This window comes from Gymnoscopelus braueri (assembly GCF_963280865.1).
Source record: "Gymnoscopelus braueri genome assembly, chromosome: 6".
Taxonomy (NCBI): Eukaryota; Metazoa; Chordata; class Actinopteri; order Myctophiformes; family Myctophidae; genus Gymnoscopelus; species Gymnoscopelus braueri.
In genome coordinates, this window is record NC_137607.1 from 3,161,842 (window position 1) to 3,171,841 (window position 10,000).

Below are 10,000 nucleotides of genomic sequence, written 5' to 3' on the forward strand. Positions count from 1 at the left end.
CTATACTGTCTCTATGTATTCTATGATCCTATAGTTTACTGAGACACTACACTGTCTCTGTATTCTATGATCCTATAGTTTACTGAGACACTACACTGTCTCTCTGTATTCTATGATCCTATAGTTTACTGAGACACTACACTGTCTCTGTATTCTATGATCCTATAGTTTACTGAGACACTACTCTGTCTCTCTGTATTCTATGATCCTATAGTTTACTGAGACACTACACTGTCTCTCTGTATTCTATGATCCTATAGTTTACTGAGACACTACACTGTCTCTGTATTCTATGATCCTATAGTTTACTGAGACACTACACTGTCTCTATGTATTCTATGATCCTATAGTTTACTGAGACACTACACTGTCTCTGTATTCTATGATCCTATAGTTTACTGAGACACTACACTGTCTCTATGTATTCTATGATCCTATAGTTTACTGAGACACTACACTGTCTCTGTATTCTATGATCCTATAGTTTACTGAGACACTACACTGTCTCTCTGTATTCTATGATCCTATAGTTTACTGAGACACTACACTGTCTCTGTATTCTATGATCCTATAGTTTACTGAGACACTACACTGTCTCTATGTATTCTATGATCCTATAGTTTACTGAGACACTACACTGTCTCTGTATTCTATGATCCTATAGTTTACTGAGACACTACACTGTCTCTCTGTATTCTATGATCCTATAGTTTACTGAGACACTACACTGTCTCTATGTATTCTATGATCCTATAGTTTAATGAGACACTACACTGTCTCTCTGTATTCTATGATCCTATAGTTTAATGAGACACTACAATGTCTCTGTATTCTATGATCCTATAGTTTACTGAGACACTACACTGTCTCTGTATTCTATGATCCTATAGTTTAATGAGACACTACACTGTCTCTGTATTCTATGATCCTATAGTTTAATGAGACACTACACTGTCTCTGTATTCTATGATCCTATAGTTTAATGAGACACTACACTGTCTCTGTATTCTATGATCCTATAGTTTACTGAGACACTACACTGTCTCTGTATTCTATGATCCTATAGTTTACTGAGACACTACACTGTCTCTGTATTCTATGATCCTATAGTTTACTGAGACACTACACTGTCTCTGTATTCTATGATCCTATAGTTTAATGAGACACTAGACTGTCTCTGTATTCTATGATCCTATAGTTTACTGAGACACTACACTGTCTCTGTATTCTATGATCCTATAGTTTACTGAGACACTACACTGTCTCTGTATTCTATGATCCTATAGTTTACTGAGACACTACACTGTCTCTCTGTATTCTATGATCCTATAGTTTACTGAGACACTACACTGTTTCTGTATTCTATGATCCTATAGTTTACTGAGACACTACACTGTCTCTGTATTCTATGATCCTATAGTTTACTGAGACACTACACTGTCTCTGTATTCTATGATCCTATAGTTTACTAAGACACTACACTGTCTCTCTGTATTCTATGATCCTATAGTTTACTGAGACACTACACTGTCTCTGTATTCTATGATCCTATAGTTTACTGAGACACTACACTGTGTCTCTGTATTCTATGATCCTATAGTTTACTGAGACACTACACTGTCTCTGTATTCTATGATCCTATAGTTTACTGAGACACTACACTGTCTCTGTATTATATGATCCTAGTTTACTGAGACACTACACTGTCTCTCTGTATTCTATGATCCTATAGTTTACTGAGACACTACACTGTCTCTCTGTATTCTATGATCCTATAGTTTACTGAGACACTACACTGTCTCTCTGTATTCTATGATCCTATAGTTTACTGAGACACTACACTGTCTCTCTGTATTCTATGTGTGTGTTTACCTTGTTTACTGTAAGTCACTCTGGATAAAGAGAGTCTGATAAATGAATACATGGTAAAATGTGAGATTTGTTTTTATATTTTTCAACATTAATTTATTCGGGAATAGGCTGTGTATTTTCCAAACTCACTGGCCACATCGTTAATGATAGATCTGATCTGATCTGAGATATGTTGCTTGTTGTCTTCTACCTTGAGCCATCCTAGACTAGCATAGACTAAATTCTTGTTTGTCTCTGGGTGGTGGACATTGGACTCAGAACATGGTCATCTGTTACATGGATCTTTTTCTCTTCATTGAAAGCATTTTCAATTTTTGAAATTATTTTTTTGAAAGAGCTCTGCCGTTTCTGCTTGCCGACTTTGCCCATGAACGCATAGAGGAACGGGTTGATGCAACTGTTTGCGCTAGCAAGAGTCACTGATATCTTCAGTCCAATGCCAATAAAATAGTAGTGAAACGGATTGGGGTTGATGTATAGTAAAAAAAAGATGTGGTAAGGGAGCCAACAGAGGACAAACGTGACAATCACGGCAGTCATGACTTTGAACGGCCTGGCCGTCCTGGCCGTCCTGGCCATCCTGTTGTCCCGTAGCCTTACAATGATAATAGAAGAACACACAATGATGATGACCAGAGGGAATACAAAGCCTAGAACAAAGTGAAAGACAGGGACACCTGTATGGCTGCCGGGTAGCATTTCATAATTGTTGTAGCAATAAGTAACCGGAATATGGTGTATAATGTCACGAACCACTAAGGAGGGAATGCTCAGCGCCATAGCAAGGAGCCAGGCAACAAACACTGTAAGCGTTGCCCTTTTCAGCGTACGATTGTTTCGGGCCCAAAACACAAACACAACACCCACACAACGGTCAACACTGATGACAACCATCAGGAAAATGCTACTGAACAGGTTGAGGTACAAGAAAAAGGAGGTGAACTTGCACATGAAAAGTCCAAAGATCCAAGACCCTGATGCTATCGCATGGAAGGTGAAAGGCAGCGTTGCACAGTAGAGGAAGTCGGAGACGGCCAGGCTGAGGTACCATGTTGTGGTCACCGTCTTCTGCTTCATCTTGAAGCCAATGACCCAGATGACCAGGCCGTTGCCCACAACCCCGAGCAGGAAGATGATCACACGTATCACAAGCACGGTGGCGCACAATGGACGGTTAATGCACGGTGGTGTAGGATTGTGGACATAAGGAACAGTGTCATTGTAGTAGTCAGTGGTAGGTGAAGGTGACGTCACGGATGCCATGGTGCACTCCTATATGGAAAGGGAAATGCACATTGATGTGTATGTAAGTACATTTTTGTCATATCCTCAGGGATGAATTTGTATCAGTTCCACATTTTGGACTGCAGAAAAAAGGATCTTTACCCTACAGTTTCCCACATTACATTAAGTAATGCAACAAATTATACAGAAAATGTATTAGACACCACAACAACACCACAACTTTTTATGACAATATCTAGGTACAAAGTGTATTGTAAATGCATTTTGCCATTAAAAAAATGGAATCAGAACTTTCAGTGAATTTTACAGCCCACATTGTAAATGAGAAGCACATTACAGTACACTGAAAACATGTGCAACTGCAAAAGCAAAGTCAATGAAAGCTAGTTTGTCGTAGGTATGCTGGGGGGGGCACGAGCAACCAGTGGTCTGTCCAGTGGTCTGAAGCTATTTCCCTCTCCCACCCCCCCCACTCAGAGTAGAGATTGGGCCAGCCCATCACTGATCTGTGTGTATTTTGAAATGACATGTTGATGTGAGACTGAAAAACATACACAATCAACCAGGTTGGGCCGATTGACGAGGACAGGAATATACAGTATGTTCATCACCTAACATGTTCAAACAGCCACAGATATGAAGATATCTGTCATTATGTTTTATTATATCATATCTGTAATTATATATTATTATATGCATTGTGTAGACACACAACACACACCATAAGAACACAAACACACTGGTCATTTGTGCAGAGAAAAATGCAGTGGTTGGAGGAGTTTGATATGAACTCAGATACTGGACCCACAGTTGTAAAACAACTTTCTGTTTTAGTAAATAAAACATATATTGTTGAAATGATAAATTTACAACATGGTGAAAACATTGTTGGAGATCCTTAAAAAACAAGTTTGAATGTATTTCTTTTTCTTTTTTCTGGGCCTCCCGTGTGTGTGTGTGTGTGTGTGTGTGTGTGTGTGTGTGTGTGTGTGTGTGTGTGTGTGTGTGTGTGTGTGTGTGTGTGTGTGTGTGTGTGTGTGTGTGTGTGTGTGTGTTTGGGGGGGGGGGGGGGAGAGAGAGAGAGAGAGAGAGAACATTTAAAGTGCGTAAGAAAGATGTTAGACATAGCAGATTACTAATTAACCATATCAACAACAGTAATGTATACAACTTTGCATATTGTTTTATAACGATAGACCAAATGCATAGTCCATTATGTATACATGTCAGCATACGGTATTATTGGCTTATTATTCAACAGCATCACTTACACTGGCTTGAAACGGGAAAAAAAACGTCAAAGAACTTGAGATCCTTGAGAGATTCAGTTGCAGGTTTGTTTCTGCTGTCTTCAGCTCAGTGGTATCTCAGCCTGTCTGATCACACTGCTTTAATTACTTAATTAAGTATTTAATTACAGCATATGTACAGAACATTACATACAAACTATAGTGTAAATATACACCGGATTTAGAAAGAATGCTGATATCCATCCGTAAACAGGCAACATTACAAAAGCACATATAAACATTACAAAAGGGTCCAAAATAGAAGAGAAAAAACAACAGTAAAAAAACGCCTAGTTTTGAGCTAAAATACAAGGACACCCAAGAATACTAGAGAAACCTACATTTTAGCCTCTTTAATTATGTTCACAAGTTTGATTGTCCATGATAAACATGTGTTGGACCTTAAAAGCAAGTATTAGTTCACTCACCTCACACAAGACAGCCTGTTGAGAACAGACAGGATGCAGTGTTACTGTAAAGTGTGACTTATCCTTTATACTTCTCACATCCAGTCGGGGGGGGGGGGGGGGGGGGGGTTGAAAACGGTTAAGTTTCAGTTCCTCAGTTTATTAATTTTACTCAGTTCTCTGTCTGCTGGGAATGTCTAGTCAAATGATGTGTGGTTTGTCCGCAAGTGTCTTTCTAAGTTATCTTTGCTCATCATCACTGATGTGCGGTTCTTGCTCATGAGACAAATACTTAGAATAATGATGACAGAGCTCTATCTAGTTCCATGTATGCTACACAAATACATGTGGCTGAGATTTCAATTCCTTATTTCTTTTTCTCAGTTCTGCTGGAAAGGTCTAGTCAAATGATTTGTGGTTTGTCAGAAAGAGTCTTTCCAGAAAGTTCCCTTCCTTCACTACCACTGTATAGTTGTTGCAATTCATTTTCCCATCAAACTCATTCAACTGATATCTTGTCTCAAAAAATAATAGTAGCTTAATAAACAGGTAGGCCTAACACACCTGTACCATTGCTGCCACGGTCAATCCTGTGTTAATTCACAATGCCCAACACATTTGTTAGTTTCAAGGGTTGTGGTTTCCGTTAGGGCGAACAATCTTATTTGATGTTGATGAGAAAGTCTTAGACCATGCGTAGGTGGTATGATGTAAGGTATGCTAGTGGAACAATAAAAAATTACAGCAGCTATTAGCAAACATTACTTCTATGTCTGTGTTGTCTTGCATCATCACCTGATGCAATCATGTACGGGTACCAACACAACAAATCTCCTGCAACATAATGAGGATGTCATCCCGACACTTTACGAGTCACCAAAATCATTCAAACAAATTATTTAAAAAATATGTTGCTGTCTGTCTAATACGTGCATAAAGTTAAATATTTCAGACAATTTTTTGTTGTTTTAATCTTGATGATTATGGCTCATACAGCTCATACAAAAAAAAAATCATTCTGAAAATATTAAAATATTACATAAGACCAATACAAAACAAAAAAAAAGTATAATACAGAAAAGTCTACCATGTGTAAAGTATGCTTTGATAGCAGCCTTCAGCTCATCTGTATTGTTGAGTCTGGTGTCTCAGTCTCACACCTTCCTCTTGACAATACAACAGGTTGCTGGTAGATGCAGGGATAATAGTTTTGGATTTTACATTTTAGTTTAATTTTAGTTCGTTTTGACATTTTCTTTTTTCTAATTCAGTTAGTTAGGTTCTAGAGCGGATTTGCTAGTTTTTATTAGTTTTAGTGTTAGTTTTAGTTTGTTATACTTTGGGTTATTTGTCAGGTGCAGGATTGAAAAGGGCCCAAGAAAGTGTAGGCTATTGTGTAATAAAAACGGTGGTGCTGACAGCTGGTATACTTATTTCTTATTTTGAAATATGCTTATAAATTGACAAGAATTAAAACTAAGGACATTTTGTCTAAAATATCAGTTTGTTTTAGTTAGTTTTGTAAACACATAGAATACAGTTTCAGTTTGTTATCTTTTTTTTTTCAGTTAAAAATGTCTGTGCAAAAAAGACAAAGTGCAAAACCATGGCACCACCTCTTTAACAAAAATGTTTTATTTATTTATTTTAGGTTTAGTTTTTTGTTAGTTTTAGTTAACTATAATATCCTTGCTCTGGACTTGATACAACACAGTGCAACAACACCTAGCAGATGACACTGGCACCCATGATACCTTTAAGCAACTAGGATTCTGCATACATGTATATGCATTATACTGTACATATTTGTAAACCAAGGTCCCAGAGAGTCTGGAGGAAGAGTGAGAGGCAGCGAGTCTAGAGCCGTCTGAAGTCCAGGGTGAAGTGTTTACAGTCGGTGATGATGAACACAGCCATCTTCCAGGAGATACATAACATAATATAGGTTTATGTGTACGTAACTCTGGAATTATTTTGTGTGTTCGCTCATTTACATTCGATGCAACTGCCCCCTGCTGAGCAAAAGTACACGTGTATAAAGCTGGGGTCTTCAACAGGGGGTCCGGGACCCCTAGGGGGTCCTCAGAGTTTCTGCAAGGGGGGCCGCCAAATCTTTGTGTGATATGATTGTTTTAATAATAAAACATTAACATTAATAATGTACATAACAATGTTCTGCCTTATAGGCACTTTGTAACTGGCTGTTTTCCTATTGTCTGACTGCACTGGCAATGTTTATGTCCTTTGTACAAGGTATTCCTGTAGTGTGTGTGTGTGTGTGTGTGTGTGTGTGTGTGTGTGTGTGTGTGTGTGTGTGTGTGTGTGTGTGAGTGTGAGTGTGAGTGTGAGAGAGAGAGAGGGAGAGAGAGAGAGTGAGAGACAGGGAGGGAGCGTCTATTATCTCTCTAAAAAAGGTTTGTATACAGATTGTTGTCTTTGCAGAGGACACAGTGTCACTTGGTTAAGAGTGAGATCAAGTTGTGCAGGTTTCTGTTTGGCACGGTAGCTTCTATAATTATGTTGATGAGAATGTCTCTGAACAGTATATGATTCCATGCGTAGGTGTGTTGTAATGTAAGTTATGTTATGGAACAATAGCAAAAATGAGAGTCAAACAGATACGTGTTGAGTGATCAGATAATGAAGGCCATGGCAGCATGTAAAGGAATGCAGTGTCACTACATCCTGACGTGTCAGCACAGTTTCATTCTACAAGGAACATTCATTAAATACAAATACATAAACATTCCTCTATGACAAGGAAGAGTATTGAAAAATGGTGGAGGGACGTTTGAGGGTTGTCTAACATGTTTACTGATGGTCTGAATGGAAAAGTTTAACAACAATAACACTGATTTAATTTGAGCCACGTGAACCCCAGCACCCACTGACGTCGTTCCTCCAGAATTCGGCTCAAACATACATATGGGGGAAATTCATTCTACTAGATGCTGCCACCAAGACATTAAAGATCTCCACTCCCTAGCCAAACTATAAATTAACCTAAAAGAATGGCTGACCTCAAAATACAAGTGAGCATAGTTTAACTCCTTTAACACCTTGGTAGTAGCATCCTCTGCCCCCCCCCCCACACCCCCACCCCTCCTTTCTCTGTAAATATACCTGTTGATGCTACTTTTTTTTTTACTGATATGTATACATTCCTGCTAAAGATTGATTGATTGATAGAATATTTTATCAGCAGTTTGCAGAAAACAGCTGATAAAATGGGGGATAAGGGCAGGCCTCTATTAATAGAAACTACAGTCAAAACGCAGCCCCAAAACACTGCTGAGACTCACACCCCCCATTTTGAATGTTTTCTAATCAATGTAGCAATTATTTGAGAGAGAGATGAAGCAGGGACCCCCCACTATAATGTATAAAATTGCGTTTCAGATCAAATTTTTTTTTTTTTAGCCATCCTAGACTAGTATAGACGAAATTCCTGTTAGTCTCTGGGTGGTGGACATTGGACTCAGAACATGGACATCTGTTACATGGATCTTTTTCTCTTCATTGAAAGCATTTTCAATTTTTGAGATAATTTTTTTTAAAGATCTCACCGGTTTCTGCTTGTTGACTTCGACTTTGCCCATGAACGCATAGAGGAACGGGTTGATGCAACTGTTTGCGCTTAAAAGAGTCACTGATATATCCAGTCCAGTCACAATAAATATGTCGTGAGAGAGGTCGATGTATAGTAAAACAAAGATGTGGTAGGGGAGCCAACAGAGGACAAATGTGACAATCACGGCAGTCATGACTTTGAACGGCCTGGCTGTCCTGGCCGTCCTGGCCGTCCTGGTCGCCGTGGCCATCCTGTTGTTCCGTAGCCTTACAATGATAATAGAAGAACACACAATGATGATGACCAGAGGGAATACAAAGCCTAGAACAAAGCGAAAGACAGGGACACCTGTAGAGCTGCCCGGTAACATTGAATAATTGTTGTAGCAATAAGTAACCTGATTATGGTCTGTTTCAATGTCCTTTACCACTAAGGAGGAAATGCTAAGCACCATAGCAAAGAGCCAGGCAACAACCACTGTAAGCGTTGCCCTTTTCAGTGTACGATTGTTTCGGGCCCAAAACACAAACACAACACCCACACAACGGTCAACACTGATGACAACCATCAGGAAAACGCTACTGTACAGGTTGAGCAAAAAGACAAAGGAGGTGATCTTGCACATGAAAAGTCCAAAGATCCAAGATCCTGTTGCTGTCACATGGATGACGAAAGGCAGCGTTGCACAGAAGAGGAAGTCGGAGACGGCCAGGCTGAGGTACCATCTCGTGGTCACCGTCTTCTGCTTCATCTTGAAGCCAATGACCCAGATGACCAGGCCGTTGCCCACAACCCCGAGCAGGAAGATGATCGCGTGTATCACAAGCTGGGTGACGCACCATGGTTGGTTAATGCACAGTGGTGAAGGGTTGTTAGTGATGTTTGGAGCTGGTGTGTCGTAATAATCTGCACTGATAGGTGAAGGTGATGCCATGGTGCACTCCTATAAAGAAAGGGAAATGAACATATATATGTATGTAAGTACATTTTTGTCATACAGTACGTCAAGGATGCATTTGTATCAGTTGCATATTTTGGGTTGCAGAAAAAAGGCTCCTACCCTACAGTTTCCCACATTACATTAAGTAATGCAAAAAACAATACAGAAAATGTATTAGACACCACATAAAACACTTTTTAGACCAGTTTCCAGGGTATGTACTTACAGGAGAAAAGTGTATTGTAAATTCATTTTGCAATAGAAAAAAAAAAGGTAATCATAACGTTCAGTGAATTGTATAGCCTACTGTAAGTACTTTAAGTAATAGAGTATTGAATGTATGCATTTGCCTAAAATAAAGAGCAAAGAAAACACATTGTAAATGAAAAGCACATTACAATACACTGAAGACATGTGCAGAAGACAAGGAATTCACACATTAACTGAACGACCTGCCATTCACTTCATTGAACGGCAGGTCACTGAAGTGAGTAGGCTACTTCATTAGTATTAAAATTGCGCTTCATAGCACAGCAACATCTTGAATCTTTAATACAGTTTGTGTCTTCAATGCCAAGTTAATACTATTCTGTAATAGATACAGGACTGCTCACTGTTAACACTGCTATTATAATTGATAAGCCTAACCAGCATTTATTATTTATAGAAATCCTTG

General features: G+C 39.0%; 2 protein-coding genes across 2 annotated transcripts in view; both read right to left on the minus strand.

Moving 5' to 3' along the window:
• Window positions 1-2,088: 2,088 nt before the first annotated feature.
• LOC308086407 (chemerin-like receptor 1) lies at window positions 2,089-3,135 on the minus strand (the record flags this gene model as incomplete). Its single annotated transcript, XM_080429928.1, has 1 exon — window positions 2,089-3,135. The coding sequence occupies one exon, from the start codon at window positions 3,133-3,135 to the stop codon at window positions 2,089-2,091; it is 1,047 nt and encodes a 348-aa protein (XP_080286054.1).
• A 4,804-nt stretch (window positions 3,136-7,939) lies between these two features.
• Window positions 7,940-10,000, minus strand: part of LOC308087158 (chemerin-like receptor 1) — a 4,278-nt gene continuing 2,217 nt past the window's right edge. Inside the window, exon 2 of the mRNA XM_080430871.1 lies at window positions 7,940-9,327. Coding sequence (XP_080286997.1) covers window positions 8,239-9,318 — 1,080 coding nt within the window. The 5' untranslated portion in view covers window positions 9,319-9,327 and the 3' untranslated portion in view covers window positions 7,940-8,238. The remainder of the gene's footprint in view (window positions 9,328-10,000) is intronic.